Source organism: Cinclus cinclus, chromosome 10, assembly GCF_963662255.1.
Source record: "Cinclus cinclus chromosome 10, bCinCin1.1, whole genome shotgun sequence".
Lineage (NCBI taxonomy): Eukaryota > Metazoa > Chordata > Aves > Passeriformes > Cinclidae > Cinclus > Cinclus cinclus.
Window position 1 is genome coordinate 16208565 of NC_085055.1, and position 23469 is coordinate 16232033.

General features: G+C 39.3%; 2 protein-coding genes across 2 annotated transcripts in view; one reads left to right on the forward strand and one right to left on the reverse strand.

Annotated features, from left to right (window-relative positions):
- Positions 1–14017, reverse strand: part of COL4A3 (collagen type IV alpha 3 chain) — a 56484-nt gene extending 42467 nt beyond the window's left edge. Inside the window, exons 1-3 of the mRNA XM_062499067.1 lie at positions 13937–14017; positions 2888–2944; positions 133–222 (exon numbers count right to left, since the gene is read on the reverse strand). Of these exons, the coding sequence (XP_062355051.1) occupies positions 133–222; positions 2888–2944; positions 13937–14017 (228 nt within the window). The remainder of the gene's footprint in view (positions 1–132; positions 223–2887; positions 2945–13936) is intronic.
- A 5164-nt stretch (positions 14018–19181) lies between these two features.
- Positions 19182–23469, forward strand: part of COL4A4 (collagen type IV alpha 4 chain) — a 55727-nt gene continuing 51439 nt past the window's right edge. Inside the window, exons 1-3 of the mRNA XM_062498817.1 lie at positions 19182–19237; positions 20107–20146; positions 22001–22078. Of these exons, the coding sequence (XP_062354801.1) occupies positions 19182–19237; positions 20107–20146; positions 22001–22078 (174 nt within the window). The remainder of the gene's footprint in view (positions 19238–20106; positions 20147–22000; positions 22079–23469) is intronic.

The following is a 23469-nucleotide window of genomic DNA, read 5'->3' on the forward strand; positions in this document are numbered from 1 at the left end:
GGAAGCTCTGAGACAGGTTTTGGTTTGGACTGGTTTTGTGAAACAGAATTCTCTACACAGCCATAGGTAACTCTGACCATCAAGCACAGTAGTTTCTCTGTGTGCATCTCTCTGACTCACATACATACCTACCTTTGGTCCCTGTGGCCCTGGAGGTCCTTCTGGACCAGGAAAGCCTCTTTGACCAGGTGGACCTGGAACACCAGGAAAGCCCTTTTCACCCTGTAAACATTGAGATAATTAAACTCTTCAAATATCCATGAACTCTCCTTTTGATAGCTTATTTCTAAGGCATTCATTACTTTCAGTACCTCTTGGCCTCCTGCTGCTGTCCACTGCCCTTGCCCACAATAACCTGTTTCTGTGGTCCATCTCTGGGCTGTCTCGGCCCCACAGCACCACATGCTCATAAATATGGCTGAATTATCAGAGCACAAGATAGTATTCATGATTTTGCAGAGTACAGAACTTAGCTGACAGCATGAAAAGTTTAAGAAGGCAGCTGATACATGTTCCTTGTTAATGTTTCTGTATGATGTTTAGCAACACAAATTGAGAAACTTAACGCTGCCGTACACCAAGGTCAGTTCCAAACCATCAGTATCTCTTCATGAAAGCCAAGGAAGAAAACAGTGGGAGTGAAATGCAACAAAACCATTCAGACAGAATAAAAACCCTCGCTTTACATGACAAGTATCTTAAATTTTTCTGAATCTCAGAGATTAAGACACCAAATTACTTTTTCATGTAGTTTTTTTTTTTTTTAAGATCAAATTCAAATCAACTAAGTAAAGGAAACAAAATTGAAGCTATGGAAACAGAATACAAGAGGCTAAGCTAGAGTGAAAAGGGCATTTTCAGTTTTTTAGTTAAATATAGAAGATGCAAGTCTTAACTTGGTTTAAATGAAGTGCTTCAAGCCTGGAAGCTCATCGAAAAGGTGTTTCAGCCCTTCAGACAGCAGCAATTTAGCATGTTCAGTTTTACATCAGTGCAGAACTTGCAGTTCAATACCTTTTGCACCACAGCATGACATGGGAGGGAGAGAATGCATTATCAAATCTCTCAGAGCAAATTTTCCTGTTGCTTCATACTATGTTATACAAAGAAAACATGTGAAATTTTGCTGTGCAGAAGTTTAAGTGTCCAATTTGATGTACAAGACAGGAGTCAAGAGATGCCTCTGGGAAGACAGAATATTTTGGCTTTTCCCTACACCAATTCTCCTCAAAATCCCACAAACTCACCAGATTTTAAATAGCTTCTGAATGAAATAAAAGGTTAAAAAATAGTAATCATATATATTTTTATTCCTCAAGATAGAATGTAATGCCATAGTATTTTAACACATATGAAAATAAGAATTGCATTATAAAGATCCTGAGAGATCTATATAATAAATCGGCACAGTTTTTAACAAAAAATAGTTTATGTCATGCAGCAGCATCCCAAGGTAGGAGGATGAATGCTATCCCAGGATGAGCCGCTGGAGGGGGTTCGGTACCAGCTCACAGGAAAACCAAACTCCTGCTCATGGCAAGAGCCACGCGTTGCTGTCTGAAACCAGAGCAGCACTGCGCTCTCCTGACAGTTTCACTGCCCTTCTCTACAGAAAAGGCAATTTTAGCCACACTTTCTACTTAGCAGATCAACAAGATCAGAGGATTTTCAGGTTGGAGAATTCTGAACACTGAATAAGTATCAAAACATGTTAATTAATGTTGTTATCCTGATTTTCTGCATGAAAAACTTCATCAGTCTAAGCAATGATTTACCCACAGATTGCTCAGTTAGTTTTCATGGAACTGATAGAGACAAGTTGTGGGTGTCCATTCCTACAAATATTTCTCTTTTAGTGGGCAGCTTATTTTTTCCTAGGTTTTCAACTGGTTTCAATTTTACTGCTTAGGACAAAAGTCAGGTTAGACCAACTAGTAATCTGAAAAATAAACAAGGAGGTTTTAATGAAAATACTAGCATTCTCCTTTCCCACTTAACAATATGTATTTTAATAATGAACCTATTTACTTCCAGATAAATTTTCTCCAACTTCATAAAAGCAGAGGGGACCAATCAGTGGGACTAATAATAATCCTAGATCAGTATAGATGTCTGGAACCTGTTGATAAAGCTTAGTATAGCAACCTCTGTGTTCATGGCTCACCTAAATCACAACCATGACTTCTTCAATAATGTCCCTTTCATTTGTGAATCAGTTATTCTTCCAACTGCAAACAGAAGTTTCAAAGAATTTTTGGCATTTGTGTAATCCAGGTTTGTCTAAAAGGCACTCAGAGCCTCTGCCAAGCTGCTATTGGCAACAGGCAGAGCTGTGGATCTGTTACTGCTGATGGATTTGCTGTTCCTTCAGTGCTGGCAAGGTGTTCACGATTGGGACCCAGGAACTCATCCCCTGTTTGATCTACAGGAGGTTTATCTGTTTGATGCCAGTGTGTGTAGCTTTGCTTCAGGAACTGGCAAAGGGGGGCGGGCTGGCTCCAGAGATGGAAAGAGGGAAGTGCTGAACATGAGACTCCTGATGGCATTATGAAATTTGTAACAGGAGAGCAGCTGCCAAGGTAATGGCATTTGTTAGGAGTCTGTGAAAGAGACCTGGTGCTTTGGACAGTTGTTCTGCTGGTGTCCAAACATCATACTGTGCTGCTGTAAACATACTAATGCAGGAAAAAAATTCAGTGGAAAAGTCTTAGTTAAACAGTTTCCCCAAAGTCAACAGAATTTTGTAAGGTAATCATTCTCTGTACAGACTCTATTGGCAAAATACCATCACACACTAAATTAATTTACTGTATCAACTGAAGTAATTTATCAACAATTTCCAAGTATATAAGCTAATATTAAAAAAGGAAAATATATCTGTTCTTACCTTACTACCTTTTGTGCTATCACAAAAGCAGGGACTTTTACCTTTGCATACACAGTTCTGAAAAACAAAACCACAAACTTTATAATACAATAATTTTTCTTATTGAGTTGTCTGGAGAGAGGCAAGTAAGATCTCACTAGTTTTAATCAGCAATTATTTCACAGATAATACAACTTTAGAAAAAAAGTTTGTGAAGAGGCAATTTTCAACAGGGGCAAAGAGCTCATTATTCCTCTGTATTGTCTTTCAAGGCAAATTAGAGCATTAGTGAGATCCTACAGACAGAATTAACTAACCCCTACGTTGCTCATATTACAATAGTCACTGTACTTCAAATTTGTGACTTTCATGTTTCTTTTATGATGGAGGAAAGATGCTGCAAGTAGTTACTGTTCTCTATGGACTTGACAATTCCTGACAGTTGCTTCTTGTCTTTTAGATGACTGAACTTAGGTGAGATGATGCCATCTATCAATTTAAAAACAGCTGCAGGGAGCATTCCTCCAGAGAACAGATACTTAAACACTTATTTCCAAAATAAAGCAGAAATTAAAATCAGTTGGCCATGAAAGGCAAATCCTCAAGAAATTATTGTGTCTGCCTCTGATTTATGGACAGATCAATAGGTGGCTACTTGATGTTTCAAGCTAGATTTCTAGAGTTGCAAACATTAAATAGTTAATTCTTTCTCATATTTAAAGAAGACTCAGTCTCATCCTGATCTGACAGCTACAATTCAAGTGGTACTGCATCAGAAATTCGGAAAACAAAGTCATCATGTAAAAGAGAAACTATCTAACTATGCTGCTTTTACTATTGTATTAATCAATATGATTAAATCACCAGAGACACAAGAATAATCCTGATTTCTCCTTGGTGAGGTCAATCAGTCTGGTACTGGATAATCTAAACTCATCAAGTCAGTTACATGACAGATCTTTTAAGCCTCTAAATATCAAATCAAGAGGATAAAGTGATGTATGAGACAACTGATTTTCTTGCTCCTTATTCGATGACAGTACCTTACATCACAAAGCATTCTCTTCGAAACTGATTATTGGTAGAGGTCTGCTAAGCAATATAAAAAGGGTAGTTGCTCAAGGCAAGATGTATACACAGATATATACCATCATAACTCTATAGACCCTCATGAAGTTGTACCTTATTTCTGCTTGTGAAAGCAAACTAGAAGTAGATTCTTTCCAGTATCTGCATGCAAAGCACAGTTCTCAGGACACGTGGAGAAAACCAAAAAATGAAATGACTCTCCTGTAAGAGGGATAATCTGCTGAAGATTTGATGTGTACAGATACAGAACAAACCCTTTTCTTTTACCTTATAATTACAGACAATTGAATGTGAAGAGAAATGCATGAACATGTAGAAAATTATGACACTATACAATAACCTAAGTTAATAAACTATTGAAAGAAAGGGAGCCCTTGCTCTTCAAGAAGTCAGAATGCTTAGAATGTGTTTAATTTGCCATTAGTAAGCTTTCAGATCTATTTAGGTCTTTTTGTGTACACATATCACTTTAAACTAAACTGAAAAGACCAAAGATGATTTAACATTACACAGTCAGTTAGCTGGATAATACTAAATGTTTTGGCATATGATTTTTTACACAAGATTAGATTATGCCTTCTGTACAGGGGCTTTGAACCAAAAAATCATTGCTCATTTATACTGCTGGATGCTTTCACATCCTTGCAAGATGCCTGCAGCTCCTTTATCAAAGGATCATAAAAAAACCAATATGATGTTGCCAGGTTATAAGATAAGGAAACTGAGTATTAGTTATTAACAGTGTATTCAAAATTCTCACAATATTATCTACATAAGTAAGTGTATTAACCAAAGCCACAGGTTTACTGCATGTTTTTTGATTTTGTGATTTTCATAATAATAATTTGCATTTCTTTCAAATATTTAGATGAAGAATATTTTTGATCTAAAATCTAGGTCAAAGGATACAGCCAGATCACTATATGAATACCAAACCAAATCAATTTACCAATGAACCAAAATCAAATCCCCACAGCACTTGTAAAAATTTACAGAGGAGCTCATCTCCAAAGTGTTTTTAGTGATAGTTACAGTGTTGCATTAAACATATACACAATTACAGTAGTACACCTTGAGGCACATTTACTGCAGTGGTTAATGTTTTGTTCCGTGGGTGCAACCTTATCTATAGCACTGAACTGCCCTTCCTACACTCCAATGGGATTGGATTCTACAGGGCTCTGACCTCTTCCTGCTCCTGATTCAGAGTAACTTAACCAACTGCTTGGAAAATATTCCAGTCTTCTCCTTCACATAATTCCTCAAAGAAATGGCACAGAACGAAGGAATAAATAACATATTACAGACTATGGTGTCACCCATAGAAAGGTTAATGTAGATTGAGCATGGCACTGCTACTGAGCCACTGCAGTGGTGGCAACTTAATTTGGAGAGAATCTTACACAGTTCTCAGCACTTTGCCAGTAGCACTGGTTACTACATGAAGAATGTCAGAGAATGTATTTAGGGATGTTATCCAACCTGAATATGCCAAAGGATGTGACAAAGTCTTAATGTAAGGAGAAGAGCAAGCAATGCCAGCCTTCCTGTTGTCACTAGCACAGGCTCCGAGTGCTGTCACTCACACTGGTAGGGAAATGCAGTCCTCCTGGGAATGGTTTAAAGGCAGGAAGGTGGAGAACAGACAAACAGAGCCAAAGTGAGGATGATCCAGTATTTCTCCGTTGATCTATTTTTTGTCATATGCAATGACAGAACTGTCAGAGTATTTCTCTGGCTTTTCCAGATCCAGAGAAGATCAGAGTACCTCAGTTATAATTTCAAAATACATATTTGTATTAAAAGTACTGCACCTAGAAGAGAGAGGCAGCAAAATGTGTTGCTGCAGGGAAAAAAAAACCAATATTCTTAAAGTATATTTCAGACCAAGACCACACAGGTTGAATAATAAAAGCATTCAGATGTAAACTGAGATGAAATTAAATGTATTGCGTAGGAATATAGTAGAGTGGCTGAAGTGGGTCTTGAGTTTGCACTTTTGGCCTGACTGGTCTTTAATTACATGGATGAACTCCACTGATGCCCAAAGTAAATCCTGGTTAACATAAATGAAAGATGACTGTACAACATGAGGTATTTTCAAATGAATTAAAAGCAGTACAAGTGATATCCATTAATTACTGTAGACAGTAAAAACAGCCCAGGTGTCTTCTCTCAAGTGGGTGATGAAGCTGTCACTTTCCTTCACTGCTTGTTCAAACAGCTGATCAGACTTATTTTTAAAAATGCATAACTAATTTTTCATTTAAACTTGATACTTATTAGCATCTCACCTATCCTGCCATTAGGTCTTTATCTCAAAACTTACAGAATCACTGAATTAGAACTCTATCACTATGTAAAATGAGACTTACTGGATAATATCTATTTTTCTGCGATGCCACTTTTTTATTCTTTCCCATCTTTCTGCTCATTAATGATATCCTGAGCAGTCTAAAAATATGCATGTCATCACAATGGTCCTTTTTAAGTGGAAGTAACTTATCAGCTAATTTCAAGTTTTCTGTAATTTCTCTTAAATGCCAATACTTATTAAAAATTACGTATCAGTGAGCCAGCTTCTTTAATTCTTGATTATGAATTTTCAAGGGCTGCTGACACATGGAGATTTTTGAATTCTTCCTGGGCTGTCTCAGTGCACAGCAATCACTTTACACATCCCAGCTGCATCTATAAATCACAACTGAGCACATAGAATAACCCTGCTCCAGCAGTTGATGTTAATATCGTGCTTAAAACTTCAAAAGGCCCATTTCAATCATTCTTTATTACACATTTTCTATTGCATCTAATAAAGGTGGGAGTAATACACTGTGATAACAGGAAGTGGAAAGTTTTGCTCTACCATTTATCTACACTGCAGATTTGTGTTGGGGCAGGCATGCTGCACATATGTTAAATGCTGCACTTCCTGAAGAACACTACAGTGGTAGCTAAAGTTTCTAGCTTGGATACAGTTACAATTTTAAAAATTTATCCTAACCAGCACAAGAGGATCTGAGAGCAAAGCTTCACAGAAAAAGGTTCCCACTGTGAGAAAAGCTATATAAAGAAAATCTTTCTCTTCTGACGCACCTGTATTAAGACACTTATCTAGTAGCAGAGTCAGGAATTCTAGCTAGACAAGAATAGTGGATACGTGACCCTGGCAGCATATTCCTCATGTTGCACAACTGCAAATCACCATGGAGTATGCAAGGTCCTGGAGAATGAGGTCCCCTCACTCCAAAACATTGCTATCAAAACAAAATACCAGTCTCACAGTTAGAATCTGTATACTAGAAGTTTTTCATGCATTCTAAGCATCAAACATGAATTCATTAAAATTATCAAAGACCACGAAGAACTTTGTGTTTTTTTAGTGATTGCTGGACCAGTACAACAAAACCAAATTATTAAGCCTTCCATAAGTATAGACAACATAGAGCAGAAATAGGAGATGATGAGATGAAGGAAAATATGTCAGTTCCCAAACCCTGAAACATTGTGTAGTCACTTGTGAACTGGAAGGCAGCCAGACAGACATTCCTACGTTAGAAGACTCCTGTTAACAACCATCTATCTGTATGCTATCATAATTCACAGCATTTTGCTTACCAGCTGAATACCTAGCACAGGATGCAAATTACTTCATTTAGACTTTCCATTATAAAGAAATACACCTGTAACTTAACTAACAAACACCCAAGTCAATAGCACCCAATGCAGAGAGCCTGGGTCTAAAACACACAGCAGGCAGTGCAGTTGTTGAATGAGTTCCATTAAACACCTGTCATGAGAACTTTGCTCAGGGAATAACTATTGAATCAAAATGCCCCATTGGTGACACAGGCTTTGTATTACAGGTTATGTGCTGCTTTCAGTGTGAAGTCCAGGAAAGAAGTCTTAAACACATGTGGTCATAGGAAAACACAGAAGCAGGACTTTGTGTTTAACTTACACGATTCATGGTCACATGATGTTAATGCACATTTCTACCTGAACTTGGTAAGAATTTCCTTACTTTAGATCCTTAATTTTAAACTTGGATGTGTTCTTTTGTAAGGGATTTGCTCATTCATGTAATATAAAGATATATTCATAATAGTTTTTCAAACCAACAAAGCTAAATGACATATAGACAGAAATGGAAGAAGCTTCTGTACGTGAACATTTAAATAACTTTCTATTATGCCAAGGGGAACATGTGCATGAGCCCCTTTTTTCACTTCAGAGACTGAAACCACTTTGAAAAATTCCCTTACTTTTTACAGCAAAAGCCTGTTGGTTAAGAACTTTGTATGTATAACAAATAGGTTTTTTGTAGTGTAAGACAAATCTCTTATAATTATCCACACTTAGCACAATACAAAACCAGTAACATAAACCTTAGGTTAAACAGTATAAGGCAGATAAACACAAAATTTTCAGAGAACTTCTGGTATCTCTTGCTTTTTTTTTTTTTGTATAGATACACTTACTGTATTTTTTTTTTCTGCAAATGAACCTGTTTTTACAGGTTCCAAGAAACCACTGTTCATACAGAAACCACTGTAACATAGCTGCTCATAAAGGAAAACACACCTCTGTGTCATTGTGTGTTCCACATGCAACTCCCATGGTGCCAACCATACTTTTCCTCAAGCAGACACAGCACAATTAATTCTACTGGGCTTCTCCCTTCTCTCCAGCTCACTATCAGTGGGAAGTCTGAGAACAGTAGGGTTTAGAAATCTTCACTTTGCCCATGTCTTCAGCACTGCCTTAGGATAAAACAGATAAAATATTTTGATGCAGAACAAAGTAAGCTGAGTTTTCATGAACTCAAATGATTTATGAGCTCTGGAGTGATGGCCACTAAGGTCTATTTTATAGACATTGCCTAAAATTATTCAGTATCTGTATACTGCAGAGCTGGTGCATCACATGCAGTTTTGGAAAATGTTATGTTGACGCTCTCAAATCTCTTATTTTGGAGAGGAGTATGTGTGTAAATTACTTTTGGTCTATGAAGAGAAGATACAGAATTTCTCTCTTTTTAGCTAAAGAGAATGATGCTTTTCCTTCTTCTTCTAAACCACAGAATAATAAGACATTTGAGTTTATAATGACCAATACCTTACTCTACAAATTATCTCATTAGGGTGGAAGTCACTGTGATAAGGACTATCAGAAATGGAACCAAACTGTTCCTGATATATCCAGATGTACAAAATCTCCAAAGATAGAGCCTTAAACACCATCTCCAGGGTTGGTTTCTTCTCCTGACCTTGAAGAGGACATGGGGACAACAGAAATAAATACTTTTCTTTTCTCCAGGGAAAAAAAGATTAAGCAATTCATGCCACACAGTTTTGTTTTGTGTAGCAAACTCTTAAGGGTGTTAATCAGCTTATTCATCCGTGCTCTTCCTTCCTAACAATCACCTTCAAAGAGCAATCTAATAACAAAGAATACAAAAAACAAATAGTGAATTTTTGCTTACCTACCACAATATGGTTAGCATTAACTCACACATTTTATATTTCTTCCCAGCTGTCGAGTGTGGGAAAGGTATTCACTAAAATTTTTTCTCCTCAGGCCTGTATATTTGTATATTCATAAAATTCCTGGTGTGCATCTTCTGTTAAGTGGTGCAAATAGCAATGAAAGCAACAGTAGCCTGTTCAGAGAAGGCTTATTGCACATGCTTTGGTTTTTCCTTTTTTGAAAGGCTCTGTGATTTCACAGAGTAAAAAAAAATTAAAGGTCACTTCTTCCTGCAGCTTCCTCCAAAATAATCTGTGGAAAAATGCAGTACAAAGCCTTAGCTAAAAGGTCTTCACTAAATCTGGCAAAACGGAAAACCTGTAAACCTGTGAGACTTGTACCCTATCACAAAATTGCTAACACAAATAATGAAAATGGAACTAAACTTTTTCAGTGTGACTGTGACAGACTGGAGCTGCAAACAGTTAAGAAAAAAGTGCTTTTGTAACCTTCCTCCTAGGCTCCTGTAATCCATGCCAACATACCTCTAGTATTACTTTGTTAGGCAGTAAGGTGAGAATGTGACAGTAAAACAGATGACCGGACATCCCACACTAGCTGCACTTAATAGCAAAGTATTTTGTTTCAAAGATCTGTTATATCAAATCAGCTCTAGGTATTGCAGAAGAGACTGCTAGCACAGATCATAACTAAAATGGTTCTATCTCTATGAAATGCAAAGCAGTGAGGAAAGAACCAGTGGTTGCCTGCCTACGCTAACAACTTTAATGGTGTTATTCAGCCAGCAAAATAACTTGAACCATAGACTTTTTGTTTAAATGTGTATTTGTCTTGTAGGTTTTCTAGAAAAGGCATCAAGTGTCTACAGTTCAATTTTTACAGATATCTACTCAGGTCACCTAAGAAGGTTTATCTTTCAGTTGTATGATGCAGCACACACATAGGTACACTTCATATTTCTTGGCCATCAGAGCAATGTGCTGCAAACCAGCAGAACTCCATCAATTTTGATGCACAAACTTTAGGGTAACTCTGCTAATTTATGCTACCTCTCTTGGCCCAGTAGGGAAAGCCTTGCTCTGCAGTGCTGTGACATTGGCCTGTTTCTCTATGGAGATGATGGCTGAATTACAATCAACATAGAGGCAATCAGGAGCAGAACAGTCTAGCAGAAGCTAGACACAGTTCTCAGAGTAACACCCTCCTTGACTTCAGAGCTGGGATCACATTAACCAAATCAAAGAGGGCACTTCACAAAGGACTTGTTTTTTTAACAAGCTCTGTGAACTCTCTTGTATATTCAGGTGCACATCTTCCATTCTCAGCTGCTTGTGCAACAAAGAACCTGGCTGCTTCCAAAGGCTGTCAGGCAAGGAACATTCTCACCATGAGACTTGGTGCCTCCAACACTTTGATTCCTTGTCAAACTAAACCTGCATCCCTGGCATTCTTGCCAGCCTTGGAGATAGCCATGGGCTGAGCTAGAACATCATTTTACCCTTCCAGAGCCATGTCTTATGATTTATTGGTAACAGCAGTATAAGTTGCATATAATTAGGAAAAACATTTACTGCTATTGGGAAGCAAAGAATATTCATTTTAAGTACTTGCATACAAATTCTAACATTTGTAAAAAATGAAATTAGTTGTGAAATATAAACGCTTGCATCTAGTCACAGACAATATGAGTGAGGAAGAGGATGCAAAACAGATCTTCCCAAGTCTAATAACAGCCACCAAGATTATTATGTCCCCTCCTTTGCCACCAGCACATGATGAAAAATATGAAATGTTGTGATGGAGGCAAAAAGGTGCACCTAGTTTTTTCATGTGAGCTAACAAACATTGCAACAGTATTTACAACACAAATTAAAAAGTGGTAGTAAGATGAGGTGCAGCTAACTTGCAAGCAAGTGATCTTGCTCAAGTAGAAGCTCTGTTTATCTTGTTCTGAACAAATACTACCATGATGCCATCAAAAAAAAAGATCAGTGCCACAATATTGATTGAGTACTAATGAACTTGACCAAGGTACTTTTCCTATTAGGAAAAATTGAAACAACTTGTCATTTGAAACAACGAAGTTCAGGGAACAATTTTAGATTACTGCTTAGTTTGAAGATATAAGAGAAGTACATAAATGGTATCAAAAGACAGGACACACCTAAGGGAATTAACTGAATTGTACATTTGCATCAAGACACTGTCAGTTCCAGGTGCTGTTAGACAAAATTGAGCAATGAAAAAGCAAATCCATTTTTTTTCTGAAAGAAAAAAAAAAAGATGAATAGGAAGAATCATGTAACCTGTGAAAACATATTGATGATGATGATTCAAAAATATTTAAATGAACAGCAGAAAAATCTGAAGAATTGTAACACCAGTATTTTAAGTCAAGGAAGAAGAAAGAAGCTCATCAAAGAAGCTGAAAAGCCTTTGACATGGGAAGATGCTACTTCTGCTGAGTTTTCAGAAGATGTGATTAGAGCATGCCAGTGGCCAAGAATGCAGACAATAATACTCCCTAGCAGGTGCCAGAAGGTTCAGCCTCCTAAGGGCAGAGAAATCTGGACTCTGTGAAGAGCTGCAGGGACTAAAATTTGCTGTATAAACAGCAGCAGGCACGAATGAGTAATTTGCTTTCTTGTCTTCAGGAATAAACTACATCTGAAATTTTCTATGTTAAAACATTTTTAACTGATGCAAACAGCAAAAGTATTGCTTGCTGGTCAAACACCAATTTATTCTCACATTGAAGTGTAGCATAATTTTAGAACATTGCCTACATCTATTTCTTTGCAATAGTTGCAAAGTAGTTGAATAGCTTAGCCAAGATGCAATGATTTTATTCATCAATTACCTCATGTCAATTACAGTAGCCACTAATATTTAATTAGGAGTTTAGATAAAACTGCCAGAAGAGAGGCTTAGAAACAGTGTGTGTGTGTTGTGGAAGAGGGGGAGCATTCCTGGAACACAGCCTGTGCTTGCTAAAAGCCACATGATTATATCCACCTCTTCAGAGCAACAAGGGCAGTAGATGGCAGGTATCAGCAGAGGAAGAGGAGAACGGAACAAAATCCAGCAAACTGGGCAGAAGAGAGAGACAGGTCTTGATCTTCCACATTCAGATCTAGATGGAGCCTGAAACAACTCTGCAGAAAACAAGTACTTTGTAAATAGATCTGGTACCTCTGTTCTACATAAAATCTAAGAGGTATTTTAATTCCATTACAAATACAATAGTTAGATCTTTGTTAAATGACTAAACTGGACTGCCAGTCGAGTTAGAGTGCCATGAAAAAAACCCAACATACTGGGTGAGGCGCTTATGCTGTTTCCACACACTCTACCCAGAATGGGTGAGTGAAAGGGCTGCATGAGTTTAGAAAAAACATTATTACTAATTAGACTGCTTCAGATTAATATAGCAAAATGTGGCTCTGCTTTAGCAACAGCAAGGTACAAGATCAGATTTCTTCCTTATAAAGGTGAACTTCAAAATGTTTTGAGAGGCAGTAAAGACTTTCACGTATGGTGTTAGAGCTTTACTCATACATACTTGTACAAGGAAAAATTAACATTCTCCCTACTAAGGGAGAAATAACTTGAAATTTGCTAAAACTAGCAGTTTCTTGTGTTTTAGGTTTGTCGGAAAGTTCAATTCAATTCTACTTCAATTGCCAATTTTGTGTGTTTCATTTTTACCAGAATTTTACTGAAACAGGCAGTTTTCTGTTCAGTTACTGCCAGAAGTGTTGAGAGCTACACCGACCCATATACCCACACAGCTGACTGCTCTTCTCCCAGCTGGGAACGTACAGTCCAAATGTTATAACCAGACACTGGAGAAAGGCACAGAAAAGACTACAGCATGATCTAGGAGAATTTTCTGACCAAACGGTGATGGACACTCGTCATTAAGCCTGAAAGAGAATCTGTAAAATGTTTTTGTCATGAAGGTGGCGCAGGTGGTCCAGACGGTAAGCGCCGCTCCGGAGGCGTTTGCCTCGGGGACCATCCCCTCCCACACCGCTCCGTCCCGGCCGTCCGCATCCCCTGTGCCCGCAGGCCGGGCCCCCGCAGCCGCTTCCCGGGCTGGTGGAGGGACGGAGCCCCCGTCCCACCCCGTGCCGTCCCCTCAGCTGAAAGGGCGGGAAGCTCCTGAGGCCAGCGGGGACGCAGTGCCCCGTGCGGGACCTTCTCCTCCGTCCTCATCCCCCCCGGCGGTGTTTGAGTAGCGGTGCTCGGCAGCTGGGCGAAATGTACCTCGCCTCACCTCAGCTCACCTCGCCTCGCCCTGCCCGGGCGTGCATACGAGGCGCATCATTTGAAACACACGCATGTACCTTTCCTTCCCTGCCAGCGGCCAAGGCAGCGCGGTGGCAGCGCGGTGGCAGCGGGGAGCGCGGGGCCGAGCCCGCTCTGCCCCACAGCCCTCACCCCGCGGGACCCCGCGCCACCGCCCCGTCCCGGCGCTCGCTCACTCACCTCCGCCGCGGCGCGGCCCGGACACAGCAGGGCGAGCAGCAGCACCGGCGCCAGGCGGCCGGGGCAGCCCCCGCCGGCCATCCCCCCCTCGGCGCTGCCTGCGCGGCGTCCCGGGGCGCTTCGACTCTGCCCCCCACTGCGCCCTCCCGTGGGTTTTGGCCTGAGGGTTCCTGCTCCGCACCCGCCTCGGCGCTCCCGGGTCGCGGCCCCGCCCCGGCCACCCCTCTCCTCCTCCCTCTCTCCCCCCCCCCCCCCAGGCCCCCCGCGCGTCCTGCCTTGGGCAGCGCCGGCAGCGCCTCTCGTCCGTCCGTCCGTCCGTCCGTCCTCAGCGGGCATGGAGTGAGCGAGGTGTCGAGGGCTTTCCCGCCCGAGAGTTGAGGTGAGCGCCGCGGACGGGCGGCCCCGGGCGGGGGCACCTGGTTCTCCTCGGGACGGGGCTGGGCAGCGCGCTGAGGGGCAGCCCCGTCCCGGGGCAGCGGGAGGTGTCCCGGGTTACCGGCTGGCTCCGTCCCCGGCCCGCGCCGCCGTGAGGGCGCAGGTGGCGGGCCCGCCCGGGCCGCGGGGCTGCGCAGCGGGAGCGGGGCCGGGGCCAGCCCCGGGCACCGCCCGAACGAGGCACGGGCTGCGCTCGCACGGAGCGGGGTCGGCCCCGGGTTCCGGAGGGGAGAAGGGCACGGTGAAACCGGGCGGGAGCGAGGCCGGACCGGGAAAGGCGGCGGCAGCAGCGGGGGCCCCCGGGGCCAATCCCGCCGCTGCCGGGGCGCTCCCGGGCACGGACGGGAGGGAGCTCCTTCAACAACGCTGTCCGCTCCCCCGACTGTTTTCTTGATGACAGAGGAAAACTCCAGAGGGTACAAAGTGCTGCCCCACCGCGTAAATGGAAAGCAGCGAGAAATGTTTCTCCTCAGGATTTCCACGTAATATGATAAAAAGGTTTTGCGAACGGAATTGTGATATGTAAAGTGTTGTCAATGTGTAAAGTTTATCGCATTTATGTTATTGACAGAAGTGCGGGATATTCAAGGTAACCTTTCACTAAATAAAATATTGTTTTGAGAAGGTGCAAACTTAGAAAGCATGTTGGCAGTGTCAGCCACAGCAGCATTACCTTGTCTGTAGTGTTAGTGAGTGCTGTACAGGAAGTCCCATGTTACAGGTTTTATTTGCACTAGAAGTGATAAAGCAAAAGCAACTATACAATATATTCAGATAAATTTAGGAGTATTCATGAAATACAAAGCTAAAGGCTTTTGTGAGCAGAAAGCTAGCCACAGAGCTTTGTGTAACAGCTTCTCTGACAGGCACAGGAGTAGATCTAGATCTCCACACAGTAGACAATACTGTCAACCTCCTATGAAACCTGCTGTGAAAGCTGGTTAGCAGAAGCTACTTTTCCAAAAAGCTTGGTAGTACCAGTAAGAGCATGCCTCAGGAAGAGTTGAGAATTATCTTAAGTACCAAAGATCTTGTACATAGCAACATGTTACTCTAAAATTTGACTCTGAAGTATCCAACACCTGTGAGAGCAAGCTGGTATAGACGGCAAGGTATGGACAGAAAGGAAAAGAATTCCCCTGTTTTCAGGCCAGATTGATGGTGACCATGTAGAAGAAATAGTATCCACTGCTGGAATGTAACATAAGAAGTATTGGTGTTAGAGAGAAGGTAGTAGACACTCATTTATACAAAAGTGAAAACAAAAGGTGCATAAACTGTCAGTGAGGTCAGAGCAAGTGAGACTACAGTGGAGGAGAGTGATCAGTCCTCTGAAATGATGACAATTTCAATGCAAAATGCCCCAGCATGGCTCTCACTAAGTAAAGGAGATAGTACTCAAAAGGACAGCTGTTAATACTGGACCAATGAGTTATTGGAAGAAACAGAAGAAAGCAGGCAGACCACTGTTAGGGGCAATAAAGGAACTCATGCAGAATACTGAGTGAAGTAAATACTGCTATAATAAAGAGATACTGAGTCAGTTTTCAAATGATGAAAACCCTGTGTGGAAATTTAAAAAACAAACAAACCAACGAAGTCAGCAAGCTCAAAGAAAAAAATGTAGAAGTGCTAACAAGGGAGATGTATCAGAAAGGCAAAATATGAAAAAAAATCCTCTTCAATCCCAGAACCACCTCCTTCACTGACCTTGAGCAGCTGGCTGCTAAGTAGCGTGCCCCAGCTGAATGGGAGTTTTGTGTGTTTATAGCTAAGAAACAGCAAGTAATGTTGCACTCTGAGATTGTCACAGAGAAGCATACATGCCTTTATGTGAGTTTCTAGGGCACATCTGTGACTCCAAAGGAGCACTGAGCTGCCACAAAGGTAAGACCAGCCACTGATGTTCTCTTCCCTGCTCACCATGTCCATAATTGACAGTGTCCATCCATAGAAAGCCTGTGGAATCTTGGTGCACACTGTGTTGCTGATACTGTTGTAATCCATGATGTTATCTGAGAGCTACAAACTCAGACAATCTTGTCTGTCTAAACAGCTGCCCAGGCAGGCTTAGCATCAGTTGTGCCAAAATGTATACCTGCAGCTGCCTGGAGAGCTAATTCCCAAAAAATCCAACAATAACACCAGTACATGAACATTGGAGATCAACCTTAATTCTAGAAATCAATTGAAAGGTGCATATAATTAAAGTTTATCTTTTCCTACTGTAACTGGTACTTAATTATTTTAACTTTTTATTTTCCTTGGTTCTCTATGGTAAAGAAAGGCTAATACTATTTTCAGGAGTATTTTTGTGAGAAACATTAAAGTTGCATGAATTTAGTATATAGTATAAAGTACAAATTTTTATAGAAGACTGTAAATGAAAAAATAGGACTTATTGGGAAGGATGGAAAGAGTACTGAATATGTCCATCATGAATGAGGCAGAAGTCCTATGGAAAACAGCATATAGGTTCATGTACTTAAAATGGCTGTCCTAATTATATTCATAAAAGAAGCACATTGAAACTGAGTACACAACCCCATTTTTTATTTTACAGCTTCTGAATCCTTGACTTTGCAACTTGTGTGGTATTGTTGCACATGATGTTGCTTCCTTTGGATGTGATGAAAATACAGTTAGGATTGCCCTATTTTTTTTTACCTCAATAGCTGTAGCTGCTTGTCTGCCTCAAACTATGGCTCATGTCCCCTGCTCTTTAGCAGTTACTGAGAATGAAATTGTCTTGCCTTTTGATTCTTGTCTAGAAAGTAAACATCTAGATTATGTTCTAGTGCCAGCTTTTCCCCTTCTGTTTTCTGGGGTTGAGGTGAGGTTTGGTGGTCTCATATGAAACCTATTCCTTGGGTGGCAGTAAGTTTGCTATCCTGGGGATATTTTATTGAGGTAACTGTTGTGATTGCTTCAAAAACATAAAAAATTAGATCAATTTGACACCTCAATCTAAACAACACCTTGTATTCTTTCTATTATTGTATTAGCTACTGAACAATTCAACTTGTTCAGAAAATGATGGGGTTTAGATAGCCATGACAATGGAACAAGCAGATGGTTGCAAGTCTTCCACTCATGCATTAAGTATTATTTCAAACTGTGTCAATGGGTTGGATCAAAAATGGATTTTAATTTGAAAATAAAAGTTTTGCTGCTAATACAAAGCAAATGTACCAAACCAAATTTTCTTTTTTTTATTTTCTTCTTAATTTTCAGAAGCTGTTTGGATAATTAAATAATGAGATGGATAGTGGGCAACAGATCTTCCATTTGAGGCAATCAGTCCCTGCAATATTTTATTGCCTCACAATTTTGCTTATATTGTTCATATTACTAATGTAAAAAATCAGTGAGGTAGGAACGGTGTTGGAATATTATTCTTTTATTAGGGATGTTGTTATTTTTTTCTTTTCTTACAGATGGAAAACTGGGGCACAGCAAGACTGTAAGAATTTGACAGATGAAGGGAGTACTGTACAATACATGTAGAGAGTGATCTTGCAGCATGGACTGGCTGCCTTCAGGCTATTTATTCATCAGTCAGTGCACAGCAGCTTCCAAAGTCTCCTCTTAGTGCCGTGAGATTTGGATATACTGTGCATACACACAGGAGTCAATATTATTTATAGATTAGTTCTGGTTAGAAAGATGCCACACTATCCAAATAATAGAGAGCAAAACAGCAATGTTTCTGGAACTGTACCCTCACGTGTTTAACAAACACATGGCTGCTGCCTGAACAGCTATCAGAGAGCAGAGAGTTTGCTGCACTTCACATCCTTACTCCCTGCTCAGGAACTGAGTGTCTGCCTACTCAGGAGACTTCTCCAAAGGAAGCAAACCCCTGTCCATTCACTCTAGTCAGTGTACTGTCTCCTCCAAATTATTTCCCACATTTGGAATACTGAAGTGCTAAAAAGCAAAAGCCTCTGATAATCTGGATAATGCAATTTATGTGTGCAAAATTTGACTGTGTGGGATGGTGGAGGCCACTGGCCAGTCCTGCACACAGAGCTTCCAGCTTCTTCAATCCTGGCAAAAGCTGTAGAAAAAAATATTCTAAAAATAAAGCTAAAAAACTCTAGGTGTTGTATCCAATGATTGTCCTCTGTCCATACATTTGGGTAGCACTCTTAGCTGAAATGCTTATGTTTTATTCTGCATTCAGAGTGGTCTTCCTGTACTCAGATGCTAGCACAGACAGGTCCAGCTCAGTTTGCAAAAGATACTGCTGCTCAGTCTGGCTTTAAAACTGTAGCAAATACTTTCTTGAGGCTTTTTTTTAAGTTCATTGGGTTTTTTACTTTGCATGTATTACATCTTTTGTCTTAACGCCTTTAACTAAAATGGTAGCTATGAAAACTTTTTAAGAAAGAATGATACAAGATGCTCTTTGTTCATTATTTTAAACACAGAATGAGGACCATCTTTGCTAGGCTGAAATCTTGTACCCCTTTTTATGTTGATCTGCAGTTTCATTATAGTCCCCTTGAAATAATTGGATTGCTGATAAAATAAAATGTGGCCTGAATAGGAAGAATATAATGTAGTGCAAACACAAAGCTGTGCAGTGTAACACATACAAATGGTTAAGCCTTATTTTTGGTTATCCCGTAATTATTCATGTGTACATTGGATGTATATTTTAATATAAACAGGTTCAGAGGGGAAAAACATCACCAGTATGGAACAGTGTTTATAGACCATCCACAAACAGAAGGAAAGAGAAGACCTGCCATTTAAAGAAAAAAAAAACAAAACTGCTGCATATACAGATCCTCAATCAGCAGGAATGGCATTAACAAAGGATTCATCTGAACGGATTAAGTGGCTTATCACAGCTGCCTGGTGAGTTTTACAGATCACTACATTTTTAAACCAGATTCTCTGAGATATATTCTCATCTATCAATTTAACAGTAATAAGAAATGCCTAGATATTTTGCAAAGTTGGAGTAATTTTGAAATAAGCTTCACTGTAGCCTGTAGAATAGTACACAGCAGTCTGGGTGCTATGGCTGTGCCTAATTTATCTTTTCATATTATGAGTAAGCACCTTAGTTCTCAGTAAAAATAATATTAGCATTAATAATAATTTAAAAGAATGCTTATTTTCTGTATTGCTACAGAAATTTTGGCCTCCCTTTTTGTTTTTTTTTAGTATATATTGTTTTGGTAAACTTTACAAGCCATCACTAGCAATGGTTGACATGGGGCTGGGCTTCCCCAGCAGCTGCTCTGGAATCATGTGGCTATTCTGGATGTAGCTTTGCTCTCTACTTTCTCTTGCCCTCTTCCTCTAAGCAAAAGAAAGCAGCACCAGCTAACTGATTTTAGGGTAGATACAGATCATTCCCATCTCTACTCATTCTTCACCTTATGCTGTCCATGGAGAAATCTGTCTGGAATGGTTCCTCTCTGGCCCTTTGTAATTGTGGGATTGGAAATAGTTTACAAGGGGGAGTTAGAATGACTTTTACATAGTCTTGTTCATGCCTATCTGTCTGTCCTCAGTCTCACAAATCCAAAAAGACAGATATTTACAGCATGGGAGATCATTTCTTGATGAAGGGCACCCCTTATAAAAGTACTATATAGTAACTCCAAACAGGACTTAATCATGTGTACACTTGATCACTTACTTTCTACAGGCTAAATTTTTGTGAAGGTTTGATGTTGTGAGTGTAGTTTTAATTTAGTTTTCTTCTTGTAAATCAGGTGGCTGCTAATTGTTTTTTCAACCCAAGGAATTGATGGGGTAAGTGACATTAATATTTACTTTAGGCTGGTGAGAGATAGAATGGTAGAGTTCAAACGAGTAGCACCACATGCACCACAATGACCAATAGTTCTGTGGGAAAGCTGCAATGTTCCTTTCCCTATTTCTGCAGTTCTGACTTTCCTTTCTGCTACTCAGCTTATATATTTTGCAGTTTTATGCTCTGGATTTTCCTAGATTGTATTTCTGGCTTCTTGAGCCACCTTTGGAAAGCTGCATGTAGAAAAACCTCCCTTGTTCACTGAGTCTGTCTCCTTCCTCATAAATGGTTCTGCATTATGGCACATGTCAATTCTAGCTTTTCATTCTGCTCTGTATGTTAGCCTAGATCTCAAACTGCCTTCTATGGACAGTCCCATCCCTCTGAAGCCAAAATTTCACATATAATACAGCTTCAATATCTACTTTATTATCCTCTCTGTACTGGCCTTCATATTACCATTGTTTGCAATGCCCTCGTGGAGACTTCTTTCAAGTCCATCCTCTTTGCATTCTTTCCAATATTTACAAGCTCTTTTTTTTTGTAGAGTTTTTTTTTAATCTCTAAACTCATCCCTTTTTACTTGAGCTGTTGAAGATGGAAATATTCTTTATAATAACTGTTCAGTCAGAAGAAAGGGTAATAGTCCTTGTTATTGGACACTTGTATTCTATTGGCATTCCAGGAGAGGCAAGATTCTAACAGCTATGTGAGAGACTAATGCAGTGTAGATTAATAATTTCATGGGAAATGCTGTGTGTGAAAGACAAGTAGTCTGTGAGAGAGACCATCATACCCTCTTGTTCTGAGGTTTGAGAATTCCAGATATTCTAAAAATGTTACAGATAGAACAGAATTTTTCCTCCTTATCTAATATTTGTCAGTGTTTTCTCCTTGAGACATTGAAGTATGAGCCTATAGTGTTTTGTTGGGTATTAAAACCAGCAACAAAACAATCTTGACCTTGCCAATAATGAAAACCCACACTGAGGAAATACTTGTTTTATCACCATTTACTTGTTTACTTACATTATTCTTAAATCTTTTACCTCCTTGTTAAAATTATTTTTAAAGTATCTTTGATAATTTACACAGCTTTACTAAAAAATGTTATTTAGTGGACATTCCAACTTAATTTATAAGTAAATATGATGTGTGTTTATTATTGCATTTGGAGAAATAGAAAGGAACAATGAAATCATGTTAATTCACCACACAGAAGATCTACTGAATTTACATTTTGTTGTGTTTTCACTTCCCCTTGAATATTATTTTTTTTCTCATTGCATTTTGATAAAAGAAGCAGTCACTTCTATGCTATTAGAAGGACAATAATAGAAATTTTTAATACAAGAAATAAGCAAATTAATAGTAGGCAATGCATAATTAAACCATGCATATACGTTGTTTCATTTAATAGACAAGAATTAAATTCAAAGTTTTATCTCTGAATGACCTTCTTGCTCCTTCAACTTGTTTTGCCTTTTATCGTTTCATTGTAGTTGAACAATCTCCCAGAATAATGTGATGGATTACATATTTTACATTGCAAATTAAATTCTGATTCTGTTAAAATTTATTTCAGGTGCAGCTGGTTTCCTAAGTTATATTTGGCTGTAATAATTAGTGTTATGTAACATAACTTGTAGTTAAGGTCTTCCACCTCCCACAGCAGTAAGTAACAAGCTTTTACTTATTGCTTCTGCCTTGCCAGCATGTTTATGTTGATGAGAGTTCTTTTGCCTTGAAAATCATCTAATTAGCTAATATGTCCAGCTGACAGTATTTGATGATGTGGTTGTTGGATTGTTGTTTGTTGTTCATTGATAAATCCTTAACCTTTCCATTTTTAGGGAGGATATGCATACATTGATCCATGTGGGGGGCAGGATTGTTCAGTTTGTCGGTGCTTCCCAGAAAAAGGATCAAGGGTAAGTGGTGATTAGAACTAAGGATAATTACTGCTGTAAATACTGTTCATTTTGCAAACACTGCTGTTCCTGAAAATCAACATGGTTGATAAATCAATAAATCAATACTCAGACATAAACACATCTGACAAACTAGCATAATTCTGTCACTGGTATCATTCAGCTGTCACTGAAGAAACCTAAGATTGTTTGTGAAGAATTTTGTTTTTAATTGGGTTTGTACTAATCATAGTACCTTTCTTGTACTAAGGATTCATTCTTTCAAATCAGTCTAGGAATTAGATAGATGTGATTCCTAATACATGTAAAGTATAGAAATCTGTGATTGTTTTCTGCTAAGAGGCTGGTTGAAAGAGAATGTTCATGCCATTCTCTAGCTTTATGAGAACTTATTTCTTATTTGGGTTAGGTGACTCTAAAAATGTTACTTTTTATCTTACTTAATATGCTAACTTTAAAAAAACCCTGAATTCTGTTTGTCTTATGAATAATTATCAAACAACTCTAAGGTATTTTCACATTACATACCAAAATTAGTAACTGTGCATTTTGCTAATTGCTAATTGAAATATGTTCAGTGATGACTAGTTTATCTTGGCTGTTCCCTCTCAGAATACATCTCTATATAGAGATCACCAGTAATTTAAACATTGTGTGAGGAAAAAACTTAAATACAAATATACAAAACTTATATATATATATACATATATATACATATCTATATGCATGTCCTGATTGGTGGACAACTGAAAAATTGTCAGTAATGAAAACTGTTTTCTACCAAAGTACTAATGGTTAAATTTTAGGTTTAGGAAGGTTGAATATGGTGGATCAATTTTAGAAGAGCCACATGCCCCATTTCTTTGTGTACAACCTGAGTTGCCAGAAAAGCAAGGCACACCTTTTTCTTCCTGTGCTTCTGCAGTTAGCTTCATGCTTTGCTGTGTCATGATCACTGCCCTGGTGTCCTTGGATCCTATCCTAATCCTCCAGGATTATGTCTATGTGAAAGTCCCCCATGCTGTAGGATTTTCATAATAGAGGCCTAGGATGTGTGTATCTCTGTAACACTGTGTTAACAAAAAGGCATCCCAGGAAAAGTATTTTGACTGGTACCACTGCAGTGTCTCTCAGTGCTACTGAACAGACTGTTTCAGATACAAAAACCTGATCTGAAGTGCCATTTAAAAACAACTGACTTTCAAACTAGGGGGAATTTCCATGATTTGGGTTCTCACTCAGTAGCCTGGAAGTTCTGAATTACATGGCCATAATTAGTCAATAATATATACTTCCTGCAGTTGTTCTGACTCTTTCCTAGGCTGTCCTCATCACAGGTAAACTGTACTATGATTCATGCATTTGCAGTAAGTTTTCTAAATAATTCCAAG